This window comes from Saimiri boliviensis, chromosome 6 (assembly GCF_048565385.1).
Source record: "Saimiri boliviensis isolate mSaiBol1 chromosome 6, mSaiBol1.pri, whole genome shotgun sequence".
NCBI classification, from domain to species: Eukaryota; Metazoa; Chordata; class Mammalia; order Primates; family Cebidae; genus Saimiri; species Saimiri boliviensis.
This window is the reverse complement of record NC_133454.1, coordinates 96181613-96198153: the sequence shown is the minus strand read 5'-3', so window position 1 is coordinate 96198153 and position 16541 is coordinate 96181613. Positions and strand designations below refer to the sequence as shown.

General features: G+C 44.6%; 1 protein-coding gene across 1 annotated transcript in view; it reads left to right on the top strand.

Moving 5' to 3' along the window:
* Nucleotides 1-11626: 11626 nt before the first annotated feature.
* The window catches only part of BDNF (brain derived neurotrophic factor), a 70611-nt gene continuing 65696 nt past the window's right edge, over nt 11627-16541 (top strand). The window contains exon 1 of the mRNA XM_003919940.4: nt 11627-11915. Within this exon, the coding sequence (XP_003919989.2) occupies nt 11913-11915 (3 nt within the window). The 5' untranslated portion in view covers nt 11627-11912. The remainder of the gene's footprint in view (nt 11916-16541) is intronic.

Here is a 16541-nt window from a genome sequence, read left to right as displayed (position 1 = left end):
TTCTGTGTTTCCAAAACCCCACCACAGCTTCCTTCTGGGTTTTTCCTCTTGGTCAGGGTCTCTGCTCTGCCATTTCTGAGATCTAAATCTTATTCAAAATTTAAGATAGGTCTCAAATTCGTTCTTTTGAAATTTGCTGAATTTTCGCTTGGCAGTAGGGATGGATCCAGGTTTTGTGAGAACTTAAGTACATACAATTTGGGGGACCCTGTTTAAGAAAAGAATACACTGTTACAGATACAACCTTAGGTCCAAACACAAATCTTGCAAATAATTACTTAGAATAAGAAAATCCCAGCACTTTGGGAGGCCGAGGCAGGTGGATCATGAGGTCAAGAGATTGAGACCATCCTGGTCAACATGGTGAAACCCCGTCTCTACAAAAAATACAAAAAATTAGCTGGACATGGTGGCGTGTGCCTATATGCCTGTAATCACAGCTACTCAGGAGGCTGAGGCAGGAGAATTGCCTGAACCCAGGAGAAGGAGGCTGTGGTGAGCCAAGATCGCGCCATTGCACTCCAGCCTGGGTAACAAGAGTGAAACTCCGTCTCAAAAAAAAAAAAAAAAAAAAAAAAAAAAAAAAAAAAAAGAAAAGAGGCCAAATGTAGTGGGTCATACCTGTAATCCCAACACTTTAGGAGGCCTAGGTGGGAGTATCACTTGAACCTAGGAATTCGAGATTAGCCTGGGCAACATGGTGAGACCCCATCTCTACAAAAAAATTGTTTAAAAAAACCCACAAAATTAGCTAGGTGGTGGTGGTGTGTGCCAGTAGTCCCAGATCCTTAGGAGGCTGAGGTGGGAAGATCACTTGAGCCTGGGAGGTTGAAACTGCAGTGAGCCGTGATCGAGCCACTGCACTCCAACCTGGGTGACAAAGCTAGAGCCAGTCTCAAAAATAAAAAAATAAAAAATAAAAAAGGAAAGAAATCACAAAAAATTGTTGTAACCTTAGAGGTTACATCTCTTTCTTCTTAAGTCTCTGTCAATCTGCAAGAAATGCTTACACAGAAATAGTTCCTGATTGCTACCTGGCTTCCATCCCTCCACCCTATCCCCAACACTCTGCAGCTCCTGGAAACTCCTGTCTTTCCAGGAGTTTGTGCAAGTGAGATGTTTCATTAGCTTCACAGTAAATCTACCTTTCTTTGGGCAGATGACTGGCTCAAGGTCACATAGTCAGTAAAGTGGTCAAGAGAGGACTGGAACTAGGGTTGCTTGAGAGAAATTAGTATGAACTTTGGATCACATAGAGCTGGGTCCAATCCTGGCCCAGGCACTAACTAGCTGCGTGACTTTGAAAGTTACACTTTCTCAGTTTCACTTTCTTTCTCTCTTACATAGGAATGATAATAATAACCTCATCGTATGGGCACAGTGGCTCACACCTGTAATCCCAGCACTTCAGGAGGCCACTATGGGTGGATCACCTGAGCTTAGGAGTTCGAGCCCAGCCTGGCCAACATGACAAAGCCCCATCTCTAGTAAAAATACAAAAATTAGCCAGTGTGGTGCCAGATGCCTGTAATCCCAGCTACTTGGGAGGCTGAGGCAGGAGAATCACTTGAACCTGGGAGGCAGAGGCTGCAGCGAGCTGAGATCATGCCATTGCACTCCAGCCTGGGCAGCAAGAACGAAACTCCGTCTCTAAATAAATAAATAAATAAATAAGCTCATAGGGCTGCAAAGTACCTGAATTGCCTACTACTACTCCTGACGTGAAATAGTGTTCAAGAAATTGTTAACTGTCACAAAGATTACTTCTTTTTCCCAGTAAGTATCTCTTCTTTCTTGATAATAGAATTTATAAATGTACTAGGCACATGGATGTCAAGTTCACATTTCTCGCTCTCTGTAGGAGTTAGATTTAGCCTTGTGACTAAGTTTTGGACAACAGTGTATAATAAGAGCAACTTGTCCAACTTACAAGAAGTGTCCTTAAAGCAATAGGGTGCATCCTTCACAATCAGTCTTCTTCCCTGATGGTGAAGAAGCAGTAGCCATGTTATCCCATGAGATGACATGAAGAATAAGACTACATACAGCAGCAGACAGAAGACAGATAGAGCCTGGGTCCCTGGCACTATAGAACATCATATGACTCCAGACCTACTTGTAATTTACATGGAAGTCAAATTTCTAGCACATTTAATCCACTGTTATTTTAGATCTGGAACCACTTGTAGCCAAAACTAGTTCTAAAATGTATTAAATCATATGCTTTTTTCACTTTGCTATGCCAGTTTGTAATGTTTTTGCCTGTGTTAACCTTGCCAGGTATATCTGGAAATTTAAAGGATATTGAGTCCTTAAACTGAAATGCCATAACTTGAAAAAGCCAGTGGTGAGATTTGGGCCCTATGGCAGACCAAGGAGAGTGGCTTGTTTGAAAGGGCCATTCCATCCAACCCCACTGGCAGTTATAGGCAAGATGACCTGGTTTCATCATAATTAGCAGCAGCAGCGGTAGCATTACTATTGCAGTAACAGTGGTTACCGTTTACCGGATGCTATCTGGCTAGCAATAAAATATCTAATTAACACATTAAGTTCTCACAAAACTCTACATAGCAGGTGTGATTATCCCTATTTTACAGATAAGGAAAGTGAGACTCAGAGATGTCAAATGACTAGTCTGAAGAAAACAAGTGACTTACTAATGCAAGAGGTTACCTGAAACCAAATCTCAGTCCAAACCCCCAACCCCTTCATAATGGCACCTTACTTTCTCCATGGGCACAAAATAAGACCTGGTAAGAATGAGCCTATATAGAATTAATATAATCATAAATGTCTAGTAAATCAGTTCAGAAATGTTTATTATATCATCGTAACAAGCTAACAAGTATTGTAACAAAACTTAGTGGCTTACTCAACAATATTATATCTGATGATTAAGAATTCTGGCAGGTCTTGGCTAGGCAATTCATTTCACATGACATTGGCTGTCACTTAGTGACCTTCAGCTGGTGGCTGGTCTGGTCTGGAGTGTCCAAGTGAGTTGTACTCACATGCCCAGCATCTCAGCAGGGCAAACTGGAAGGCTGGGCTCAGTTGGGCCTTTCACTCTCTCCATGTAGTCTCATGACTACTTCACATGGCATCTCCAAAAGAGGAGTTGAATTTTTTACATGGTGGTCCAGAGGTCTAAGAACAGGTGTTCCATGACAGAGGAAGAGGAGGTGAAGAGTCTCCTAAGGCTTAGAACCAGGAAACTAGAAGTGTAACATCTCCCTTTTTCTATTGATCAAAGCAGTCACTGAGCCACCCGAAAGTAGTGGAGGGGCACATAGACCCCACCTCTTGTTGAAAGAACTATCAAAGAATTTGCAGTCAACTTCAGTCTATCCCAGTACTAAGCCTGTTGAAGGAAGTTTCACAGAAATAGGAAGGCAGCAATTGGCCATTTGAAACCTGTATTTGTTTGCTATACCTGCCAAAACAAAAGGCCACACACTGGATGTTTTCAATAACAGAAACCCATTTTCTCACAGTTCTGGAGGCTGGAAGTCTAAGATTAAGGTGTCAAACAGGTTGTTTTTTTTCTGAGGCTTCTCTCCTCAGCTTGCAGATGGATGTCCTCTTGCTGTGTCTTCACATGGTCTTTCCTCTGTGCATGTGCAACCCTGGGGTCTCCCTCTTCTTATAAAAAATTACACACATTGGATTGGAGCTCCACCCTAATGCCTCATGTTAAATTAATCATCTCTTTAAAGACCCAGCTCCAAACAGGGTTACTTTCTGAGGTACTGAAGGTTGGGACTTCAACATATGGATTTAGAGAGGAAACAATTCAACTCATAACAAATGTCAAATCTAAGGCCATTATATCAGTGGAAAAACTGAGGCCCAGAGAAAGAAAATGGCTTGCCAAGGTGACACAATACAACTCATAACACAGCATGAATGCTCTTTCTCTCGCAGCCCCCTTCCAACACATCAGATGATTCCAAGAGATGTCCTGTCTTACAGGAGGTAGGAAACAGAGTACAGAGACAGGGGACACCAAGAAAGGCTCAGCATTAGGGCCAGAGATTTCTCTTTTTCTCTTGAAATTTCAGGCTTCTCTCAGTTATCTTTATTCCAAGTCACGGGGTTCACAGGCTTCTCAACAGCCCCAGATTTCTGGCCGGTCTTCCTTCCTCCATTTCTTGGCTGACATTTCTGGTGTTCAGGTCACTATTTAGATTCTGAATCACAGCAATATTGGAGAATATGATGTCCTTGTTTCTGCCTTAACAGATCTGTCAAGACTTTGGGAACATCTCCACAGTGATTTGCATACTCAGACCCATTCTGAGACTCTGAGTCATCGCATTAGTGCCCCCTAATTTGCAGTGTACACCCCACCTTTGATTTGCAGCTCTTAGATTTCAAGAATAACCTGCACCTTAGAAGCGAATTGGCCTGTTCTGTCGAGGCCTCTTCGAGGATACATCTGCTACCTTCTAAGACGGAGGTGGGGGAAGAGGAGGCTCCAGAAGTGGTTTAAGCCTCCCTAGAACATAGGGCAATTGGTGATCACCATTCTTCTTCAGTCTCTCCTTGCATAGCAACCTATGCTGCTACACTGGATAAAGTTAGAAAACACGTCTTCCCAGAGATTAAAAAAGGAGCAGTTTAATTCTAACTCATATTGGAAAATTATAGTAAGTTTCTATTATATAGCAGTCAAGGTGTTGGGAGAGGGAAAAGCAGTATAGTTAAGTGAGACTGGCTTGCCCCAATACTCTAACATGCACAAACTGCAACAAAAGCAAAAATGTACGTATTCAGAAAGGAAGAAGGCAAGTGGGGGTAAATGTAGTCCAGTGCTTAAAAGCATATACTTTAGACCTGAAAATCCTGAATTTTAATTCCTCCCCTACTACTTACAAGCTGTGTGACTATGGGAAAGTTGCTCAACCACCTAAAGTTAGTTAGCCAACTTTCCTACATTTTGAGGAAGTTTGGGTCAACCACCTAAAGCAGTGGACCTAGAGCAATTCCCCTCAAAGTTTGTCCGAGTAAAAAGACACAAAGCTGAAAACCAATTTTAACAGAAGACAGGAGTACTAAGCTAACTTATAGAATAACTGGTATTTTCCAGATAGCTCACAGGGAATTTTCAGAAAGCATAAATGCTCCAGTACCATACAGATAAAATCCACATGATTATCAACTCTATGAACTTTATATTCCCCTGCTATAAAATTATGGGTGGTCCAGGATGTTCTGCAAGTCCTTTCATCTCTGTGCTTCAGGGATCAAATGAAGATGTTGGGGTATCAGATGTGAAGTCATGGACAATGCTTTTCTACCAACTGAAAAGAGAATCAGGCCAGGCACAGTGGCTCATGCCTGTAATCCCAGCACTGTGTGAACTTAAGGCAGGCAGATCATTTGAGTCCCAGAGTTTGAGACCAGCCTGGGCAACATGGCAGAACCCTGTCTCTACAAAAAATACAAAAATGATCCAGGTGTGGTTACATGCAACTGTGTTCCCAGCTACTCGGGAGGCTGAGGTGGAAAATCACTGGAGCTTAGGAGGCAGAAGTTGCAGTGAGCCAGGATGGAGCCACTGAATTTCAGCCTGGGTGAGAGAGCAAGACCCTGTCTCTAGAAATAAATAAATAAAAATAAAAAGAGAATGTTTTCCAGGATTGATGAAGAGAAAAAAGTAATTTAGAGGGAAAATCCTGCATATTAAAACTATTTACATTTCTTTGCTGAATGGATGGACAAAATGCCATTTTGGGATAAAGAGGAAGCAGAAATGTGATGTGTTACAGAAGCAGAGCCTTTGAGCTTGGGGAATGTCGGTAAAGTTTACCATATGCCTGAGTGCAGGGCTTCTATAGGATTAATAATTGCCTGTTTGACAATGTTCTCATTGAACAGAGATAAGATCCCCCCTGCCTCCTCATTTTCTCTCTCTCACTTATTTCCTGATCCCAATCTAGTGTTTATCCCTCCTTTTGCAAGCAGTGGAGCTCTGCCAGTAGGAACACTGCTAACTGAGGGCCTTTAGAAAAGCTAGAACCATTCTTCTGGCCTTCATTTTTTGCCAGAATCCTTCTACTCTTGTTTCCATAAGGCACTCTTGTCTCATCCTATTACTTCCACTACTTTTAGAATGATATCACCTCAGTGAGGTACCATCTTTTCTCTCCTTACAAAAGAAAACAGACCTAGTTTCTTTAACCTTTCAGCAGAAGCAAATTCCCCAAATCCCTCTGTCATTCTGGTTGCCTTCTGCTATGCTTTCTCTAGTTCCAAAATATCCTATTTATAGAAAGAAACCCAGAATGAGCTCAGGACTCAGAATATGACCTAACCAATCCTCTTTACATGACTAGAATAATTTTCCCTGACTTTTCCATTTTGCAATGTACCCAACATATTCCAAACAGATTCTCTCCTTTTTTCACTCCAATAGGTACAAAATGATAAATGTTCAAACTATAGCCAGTGTTACTGATAATAAGAGGTTGATGTCCAGTGTGCTTAAGAACTTTCTAGAATTAATGGGTTCAGGAGCAAATTAGAGTTTGCCGTTTGTGTAACACTAGAGTTAAAAGAGCAGATCTCTTCCTTGAATTATTTTTTGTTACATAGCATTCACTTCAGTTACTAAAGAGATTAGCTTGTTTCCATTGAAGCCATAATGTAAATGAAACCATAGGCTGGGGCAGCAAATTTTAGTATTTTGCTGTGGAAAAAATATAGCACAACCTCATATCACCTGGGAATTTGTTGAAAATGCCAAATGTTGATGCTGACCCTAGACTTAGAATCTGCCTTCAAAAGAGTTGCCGAGGAGATTCATGTGCACATTAAATTATAAGAAGCATAGTTTAACATCTGTAAAAGTTTCCCTCCAGATGTTCTAAGCAGATTAGATGTCAAGCATACCTTGGTAGGCGCCATCATGATGTAAACTCGGCTCCTTTTACTAGTTTTCAATTGCTTTTTCATGATCCTAAGTTTTGTGACTCCTTGGAGTTTTTATTTCTCATTTTTTTGAATTCCTAATATGAACTTACATTTAGTTAAGTACATCTTGCAAGTTCTGACCTGACATGCTCTTGACCCATCTTAATCTCCTGTCAAGTTTTCATATTAACAACGTCACTTCTCTCTTACTTGCTACCCATACTTCCTCTTATTCATCTCTTGTCTGTAAGATGGTGTAGAAAGAATCATTCAGTTCTTCGTCAGTATTCCATGTGGTCTTGTTTCAGCCTCATTATAGGGTTGTCTGGTTTTCTGAAATTGAGTTAAGTCATGCCCAGATCTTCTGTCTCATGCTTGCTTGTCAGGATTAGGAATGCACAGAGGTTATTGCAAACTAAATCATGACTTTCACAAGGCTTTCTCTTGCTTGCTTCTTTTTGAAGTTCTAATTGTTTATAACTAAACTAGGTTTGATAGATTGAAGATTCTTTGAGTTCTTTTTCAGTAGGAGCTAAACATCAGGTTCTTGGCAATCATTGCCCATTCTTGTTTTCAGAAGGCTTTCCAAGTTGTGTGTCGTGATTCTTTGCTTCTCTTGCTATTACCTGTGGAGAACCATTAGAGATCAGAAAGTGACTGAGAGAGCCAATCTTTCTTCCTACCTGGTCAAAATCACTTCTTATATCATAAACAGAAGTCTTTTGCTACCTGTTTTTTGTTTTCTTAGGCTCCAAGATAGCAATTATGTCACCATCGGGAGCTTCTCTGTGACTACTCTTCTTCATTGATTATAACAAGTGATCCTGAGGTAATGAAGGGGAAGGCATTGTTGACCTCTCAGCTATTATTAACCAAGCACTCTTCACCTCTCAGAATCTGAGAAGCTTTAGGTAGGGAATTGTTGAAATGTGGAACACTAGTCTCATCAGAGTGCCTGGCACAGAATAATTACTGAAGAGAAGGAAAAGTAGGAGGACAAAGGAAGGATGGAAATAATCTATCCAACACCAGATGAGATGCAGACCCTGGAAATTAACTACAACCAAATAGATTTGGAAAGAATAGTTGGGAGAAGAGAATGGAAGTACTATCTCATCTTTGTTTTCCTTGATATGTAGTAAGGAATACACAAACCATCCTATACAAGTGAGTTACTGAATTTCCTTTTAGAAATAAAGACAGTAGACTCTGTCTTAAGAGGTACTCTAATTATTTCTTCGTTGTCTAAGAAAAAGGAGTTCTCTTTCATTCCTGGCTTTGTTACCCATCTCCCACCAATTCCAAGACTTGACACATTTACTTAGTGATGTTCTTGTGCCTCCTAATATTGATGAGCCTTGTGTTAATTATTGAACTTATCTTCATAAAGATGTGAGCAAAGTATAAGCTTTGTAACTATGGTATAGGGAGTAAACTGAATATTGAACAGCTCATCCAAAAGGAGCACAACACCCATATTTTGAAAGCACAAATCCTTCCCTCTAGGTTGTATTAATACATTTTACTTTAAGTTTGGTTGTGTTGTTAGGTAGTGATCTTTAAGGAACAAGATCTGTTCACTATTCAGTCTGAAATGTTCTTACCATTACTAAATATGAATGGGGTCAAATGAACCTAGAGAAGTATGATATTCATATCACAACTGATTGGGGTTGCATGAAAAAATAAGATAACCTCAGAAATAAATGCTACTGAGTTTAAAATTGTGGCAGATACAGTGCTTGGCCATCTATCTTAACAAATGCAATGATTGCAACCTTTACTTATATTAGACAATGAATTTCTGCAGATGGAAAAAAAGAAAATACGTAGGTGAGTGGATGGAGAGTTGGAGAGTTGATAGTGCACCAAGAGAAGAGAATTGTCTATCAGATCACTGAGAAATCCAGAGCGCGAATAGGTATACATAGACACATGGCATCGTGTCTTCACCACTCTCCCGAGCTCCCTATATCAACCCTCATTATTTAGCAACTCTTGTCCATCAGTTTGATCCCTGAGTTGGAGATTTTAGTAATGGCTACAAAAAATAAGGGCAATGGTAAAATATATTTCTTGGGAAATATCTTCAGTACAATCATGTGTTTGAATAATTTCAAATGAATCAGTCATTCATGTTCTGAGTCCTCAGGCACCTACACCAACAATTCAGGATATCTCACTATAAGATATAATTTCCAGAATAAAGATCCATCAGAGGAGTAGCTGATAGTCTTTATACAGACCACAAACTGTTGACAAAAGAGTCAGAAAAATATATCACATTGATGGCAATGGGGAATAATATGTTCATATACAGTGGTCATCTCCTTATGTCTTCTCAAGATTCCAGATCTGTGCTAGTCATTGAATTTGTCAATAGGCAAGGAAAGTCATTAATAGCATTATGGATTATATTCTCAAAAAACCAGTTTTGCTCACAAAACCTGTACCCCAAGACCTCTGAGAATGGTATGTACCAGCTGTCCCAGTCTTAGGGCAGCATCTGCTGGCTAATTCATGGATGGACAAAAAGTGGCAGTTTGTGGGCAATATGAGCAGTCCTTTCGGTTGGCGACAACTGTTGTGTTGATGACCGTAAGGGTGTCTGAAATCCTTTAATGATGACCTATCTCAGGTCTCCAGGAGCCTGGCAAGTCTAGAAGTATTCCTAATGAGAACCAGGCAGCATTTGTATACAGATACCTTATTTGGAGTCTGAGATAAGCAGGTTTGACTTTGGAAACATCTCTAGAGAGGCATGAGCTCAACACTGGACTTACTGCTAATAATAGTAACCCAGTACCAATGGGGGCTCCAATGAACAGAGGTCCATGCACATAATTGAGAAGTAAAGCTTATTTTCCATAAGGAAGGCATTTCTGGGATGGGAGGGGGAGGAACCTGAAGCAGCCATTGAATGCTAGTGTTCTGTTGCTTCTAATCATCCTATCGTGTAAGTGAGATTTTTATACATCAGCAAGCAAGAATGATATTCAAATAAAGCACTTTTGATTGGAATAAAGAAACTGGAAATTGGAAAGGGCTGGGTGGTCTGAAACTTAAGAGCTGTCCACCATCTTCTGCAGCATCGCTGTACCTCATCCCTGCAGTCAATAGCGCCACGGCCAGGGCCTGTGACGCCGTTTGGTGGGCTCCCCTTGGTGGGAACTCAGAGGAGTAAAATCATGGTGTCAGTGCGAAAACGACGAAACCTGAAATGCGTCTGGGGACTTCCCAGGGCAGTAGCGCTCCTCAGAGCGACGGACATCTCCATAACAACTGGTCTACATTCATCCTCAGTTCCTCTGCTCGGCTGTGCTAGCCAGGGCTGGGGGTAGGCAAAGGGCAGCTTCCGTGGAAAGATACCTTGCGTTAGCGCCTCCCTAGGCTGGGGGGGGGACGTTGCCAAAGCTCGAGTTATTGCCTATTTCCCGAGATTTCCGGAGTCGTCCCCACGTCTCCTGCGGAGAGCGGCGCCCCTCCCCCACCCGCTCCCGCCTCCCCCTCTATTTGACACTCCAGGGGGGTGGTTTGTTTTGTTGTGCTTTTTTTCCTCTTCTCAAAGTTCATCCTTTCGCCTCCAAGTTACTTTCCGCCAACACGTGACCTCTCCGCTTCCCAGCCTGCGCAGCCACTGGTGGGGAAGCGCGAGCGCGCTAACCGCGGGGCTTCCTGGGAGAGCCCCCTCCGAGGCTCGCCACCCCAGCCCCGGCTCCCGCCGCGCTCACCCCGGCACCCCGGCGGCGGGACAGCCCCCGCAGGATGCGGAAGCGACTCCGGGGAAGCAGCAGCGAGCGGCCGCGGAGCGCCCTACCTGCCGCCTCCCCTCCCCTCCCTGCCTTGGCCCGCGGCTCCGCTCTCCGCGGCTCGCCTTCCGACCTAGCTGCGCACCGGGGCTGTTAATTCACATTTGGGAAGCCATAACCCATTAGAGCAAACGCAGTCATAACTTCATTCAACTCAGCCGCTCGAGAGCTCGGCTTACACAGGTTCCTGTGGGCAACTAGTGGCTCGCCTTGGTGCCTCTCGCCTAGTCATCAGTCCCTAAGAGGAAAAGGGAAAGTTGCTGGGCTGATGCGCGCTTCGACGCATGCAGTTGTTCCCAAAGACAAGTCACTTACTCGCCCCCCTCCCCCTCAGCCCCCATTTGATCATCACTCACGACCTCCTCGGCTGGAGACCCTTAGTCATGATGGGGGAGGGGAGGGGCACGAACTTTTCTAAGAAGTTTCCTTTTTTTTTTTACCCAGGGAGTCACAGTGAGTCGGTCACGTAAACAGTGCGGTTAGTCGTCGCCGTTGCCGCCACCCACCCCCTCCCTGCTGCGCTTTTCTGGTATTATTATTAAAGCGGTAGCCTGCTGGCGCTGGTAAGCAACAAGTTCCTCAGCGGTCTTCCCGCCCTAGGCTGACCAGGCGAAGGTTTTCTTACCTGGCGACAGGGAAATCTCCCGACCCGAATTCAGCTTCTCCGGAACCCCAGGTGTGACCTGGGCAGTGGGCAAGGGAGCGGTGTGCAGGCTGGGTTTTTGTTTTTGTTTTTTACGGGGGTACCCTGAAACTCCTCACTTTCTCTGGGAACTTTCTGTGCCAGGACCTAGTGACGGGCGGTTAGAAGGCAGCCCTAGGAAACACGCGCTACATAGCAGGGCAGTTGGGCAATCATTGGTAACCTCGCTCATTCATTAGAATCACGTAAGAACTCAAAAGGAAGCGTGTCTTTCGGAGTGAGGGCGTTCGCGTAAATCTATAGGTTTTTCGACATCGATGCCAGTTGCTTTGTCTTCTGTAGTCGCCAAGGTGGTTGAGAGTTTAAGCTTGCGGATATTGCAAAGGGTTATTAGATTCATAAGTCACACCAAGTGGTGGGCGATCCACTGAGCAAAGCCGAACTTCTCACATGATGACTTCAAACAAGACACATTACCTTCCAGCATCTGTTGGGGAGACGAGATTTTAAGACACTTGAGTCTCCAGGACAGCAAAGGCACAATGGTGAGTAGCAATAAACCCTGCATTATAATTGAAAAATCTTGACATGTTGCTTAACAACGGGCATATCACGGCTCTTCTTAGCACTTCACAAGCCAAAGAACAGCAGCTACTCAGGCCAGGGGAATCGGGTTTTTACACAGTGCAACTTTAATTGGAATCATTTGAGATTTAACACAGCTATGTGGAACTGCGTGGAACAAACTTGGAGCTAGAGGGGGGGTGTGTGTGTTATATTGGCTGTTCAACGCTGATGCTTATGTTTCAACCGTCTTGCATTCCATTCTTTTTCTTTATGTGTATGGTGTATGATCATATTCTATGATTTGTATGTGGGTATGTAATTGACATTTGCAAGGAGGTTAATTTCCATCTAAAAACAATAATGCTGTTAAAGGTTGGAGTTAGGCGGTGGAGTGGGGGTAAGGGTGGGGTAGAAACTGGGAGTTTAGGTGTAGATGGGAGGGTGTGTTGGGGGAGATAAATAAGTCAGAAGTGTATATCACCGGTAATGAAACGGGTAATCCTCTCGTAGACGAAAAGGTTCTCATCAACATGTGATCAACTATTAACAGGATGGTTTTGGCAAAGCCATCCGCACGTGACAAAACGTAAGGAAGTGGAAGAAACCGTCTAGAGCAATATCAAGTATCACTTAATTAGAGATTTTTAAGCCTTTTCCTCCTGCTGTGCCGGGTGTGTAATCGGGACGATCGGAGGCCATTCAGCACCTTGGACAGAGCCAACGGATTTGTCCGAGGTGGCGGTACCCCAGGTAGTCTTGGCCCCGTTGTAAAGCCAACCCCGTGTCGCCCTTAAAAAGCGTCTTTTCGGAGGAGGTTCGGCTCACACTGAGATCGGGGCTGGAGAGAGAGTCAGATTTTGGAGCGGAGCGTTTGGAAAGCGAGCCCCAGTTTGGTCCCCTCATTGAGCTCGCTGAAGTTGGCTTCCTAGCGGTGTAGGCTGGAATAGACTCTTGGCAAGCTGCGGGTTGGTATACTGGGTTAACTTTGGGAAATGCAAGTGTTTATCTCCAGGATCTAGCCATCGGGGTGGTGTAAGCCGCAAAGAAGGTAAGCACCGGGGCGGGGACTCCCTGCATCCCCAATTATTGAGCTATTTTGATACTCTATCTTCCGGAGAGGACGCGTGGTGGAGGGGAGGAGGTAGAGGGGGAGCAAGAGAGGGGGTTGTTTCTTGGTATTTGCCCAGTTTGAATTGCCCTAGGTGAGAACCCTGGGGCAAAGCGAGAAGGAAGAGAGAGACAGAGAGAGAGAGAGAGAGAGAGAGAGAGAGAGAGAAACTCAGTCTTCCTGCGGATATAATGAGTTTAGTTAACTTGGACCTGCAAATGTCTGATTCAAATGTAAGATTTATCTCTTTTTATCCCCTTCACCTCCCTCTTTTCCGTTCTCTTTGCTGGTGTGTGTGTGTGTGTGTGTGTGTGTGTGTCTATGTGTCTGTGTGTGTGTGTACAGTAGATTCATTACTAATTATGAAGCTTTTGCACAACATTCGATTTCCTAAAATTGGACTTTGTAGCATTTAGAATCCGGCCGTGGAGGTGGTGTGCGGTGGGGAAAAAGGAGGTGGAGGTTGGGAAGAGGGAAGGAGGTAAAGCTAAACCTCCACAAAATGAATCAAGGTAATTTCAGCTCTTCTAGTGAGAAGGATTCATTCTCTCTGTATCCCTCCCTCCCTCTCTTTCCCCCTCCCTCCCTCCTTCCCGCCCCCCTTCTTCCACCCCGCCCCCTCCTCCAGCCTCCATCCCTCCCTCATTCTATCTCTTCCTCTCCGTCGCCCTCGCTGGATGTTTCTTTCTGTCTTTTTTTTCCCCTTTCTGTCCTCCCTTCCCGCGAGTTTCGGGCGCTGGCTTAGAGGGCTCCCGCTTTCTCAAGGAAGGGGAGCTGCCGAGACCGCGCTCTGCTCCTCAGCTGGGCCGGATGCCTCACTGAGCCCAGGTCCGAGTCAGTCGGGGTAACTCAGGGAAACAGGGGCCTCCGCCTGGGAGTAGAAGGTCCTTTCGCGAACGAAGAGCCAGGGAGCGGGCCGGGCAAGGGGGCCTGGGAGGCTGGAGGCAGTGGAGAAGAAAACTCGTAGCTCCGTGCGGCGGCTGGATAGAGCCACCAATCAGCTGGGCGCGCAGACAGCCCTGCCCGGGCGAGGTTGCGTCCAGAGGCACCGGTGGAGAGCGGCCGGCTGGTCGCGGAGCCGCCGCCGCCACCCGGGTGGGCCGGGGGACTGGAGGAGGGTGGATGTCGGGGGCTTTGCGGGTGAGACAGAAGCGGCGCGGAGCCGCCCAGTCCTGTGTTCTACCTCTCCCGCCCCCGCCTGCACCCCCGGGGGACCGCGAACTGCCGGAGCGCGCGTCTGCGTTGTCCTCTTGCCATTCTTCGGGGAGCTCAGGGACTTACGCGCCCCTGGGCGGGGGCCAACAGCTTCTCCACCTGCTATAACCCTCACCCCCACCCGCTTCTCAGGTCCTTTGTTCCGGCCACAGAGCCTTGCCCGGCGGCAGTTTTCGCCCCAGGGCTTGGTCGTTCTGGACTCCTCCCCGGATCAGCTCTTCTTAATTAAAAGGCAAGAGCTTGGGGTAGGGGTGAGGGGAACGTAGGGAAAAACCTATTTCCGAAACTCAAGACTCGACTGTTTTAACGAACGAAAGAAAGAATCCCAACTCTGCGCAGGTGGATTCATAGGCGACGCGAGGATATTGTGGAAATTTAGAAGGAAAAAATAAAAAACAGGCGCTAGGATCGGATGACGGTGATTGGCTGCTCGGCACACAAAGGGAGCGTAGGGCAGGGTTTACGGTGCAAGCCTGCAGCGAATGGGGCACAGATTGTTCCGAGATCCAGTCGTTTTCTCAGTCAGATCTACGCGCAGGGAGGAGAGGGGAGGGGCGCGCAGGGGAGCGTGGCGGGAGGGGCTGGGCTTGGGGGCGGGGGGATTTCTGATCAGTCTGATGCAATTCCAAGCGTGCTGCAAAGGAACTCCAAGGCGCCCGCATCACCATCGCCACCCACCCTTCCCAGATGGTGCTGTTTTAAATACGGATCTGCAGGGCCGAACGCAGAACTGGGAGATTTATTGCAAAATCCCGGGAAGGGGGGGCGGGGGGGAACGGGGAATGGAGGAGCAGAATTTAAAGGTGCAATGTTTGCTTTTTCCAATCAAGCGGCAACCGGTCGGAATTATTATTATTTTTCTTTCTGTCTGCTTGTCTCTGGATTCTAATTCACCAAGAAAGAGGTGTAAATATTGTGACATTTTGAGGCAGCTTGATGGATGGGAAAAAATTATCTGTCACTCTAAATTGCAGAGTTCCCTCTCCCCGCGCCATCCCTTGCTAGCGAATACTCGCTGCTGCCTAATACAGTTGCTAGGGCTTCAAATGAATGCATCGTTAAGGGAATATTATCCTTTTAGTTTACTTACCAATTTATCTGACAGTTGAACCGAGAAAATTGTAGATTTCATGTCTCTGGGAGGAAAAATGCTTAACAGTCTTAAGTCTTGTAACCTTGAGTTCTTTAATAACTTAATTCTCAAAAGTGTCACGTCATCCTTTACACACACACACATACACACACACTCGACTTGTAAGGTGACATGGTTTCACCTAAACTGTTGTGGAAATGAATGTCACTTTAAGAATAGTGCACCTGATATTCACTGTTTATGTGTATTTACAAAGGGCTCTTCAGCTTGAAGGCAAGACATTTCAATTGTCCTGTTTGGAATCGGTCAGAAGACTGGAAGGTGACTGAGAGAAAGGGAAGAAAGAGGAAAGAGAGAGAATTTTAACCTAGCTGCTATTAAATTAACAGTAACCTAGCCTACTTTTATACCCCCTGATCTGGCATATTAATATTTCTGTATGTGAGATTCCAGCTTGGTCTATCTCCCCCAATGGAGTATAGCAGTATTGATTCAGATGAGAATATGTGTGTCCTGCCAGTAGCTTTTTCAGTGTCATTGATAGTAAGACCTACAACACAGCAATTTTTGGAGGATAGAAGAGAATGTCTGTAAGGGCTTTGCATACTAGGAAGCAGACACTCCATAAATGGGAGGTATCATTATGACATTTGCATATACATTTTCCTTTGACTGAACCAGAGTATTAGTTATTTTAAAACATAATCTAATTTATATGCCCAAGGTAGTAAGTGGGGATTTTAAAAGCAAGTGATTAGTTGGCTTATAAAATATTATTTTTCAATTGTCTATTAATGTACATTCGAAAGAAGGCTTTTTAAAGATCTGAAATCAACATATATAAGCGTCCACTTTCATTTGTCAGACTCTTTCCCCATCAAATCTCTGATCTAATTTCTTAATAAGAAGAGAAGCTGGTAAATTTAGTTTCTTTCCTTTTCCTGGCCTGTCCTCTAGGGGAAGCTTTAGTAAGAAACAGCATTCCAAAACCAGGCACTGAGAGAGAGAAGGCAAGGGACTGGACGACCACAAAATAGATCATCAGCCACCAACGCCAACAAACAGAAATGAGGAAAAACCAGCATGAAAGTATGACTTACGAAGGGTTTTTATTTTTTAATTCTGTGATTTTGGGACCAGGTTCAAACTTGCTCAAATAACATTCACTCAATCATATTGCTTACAATC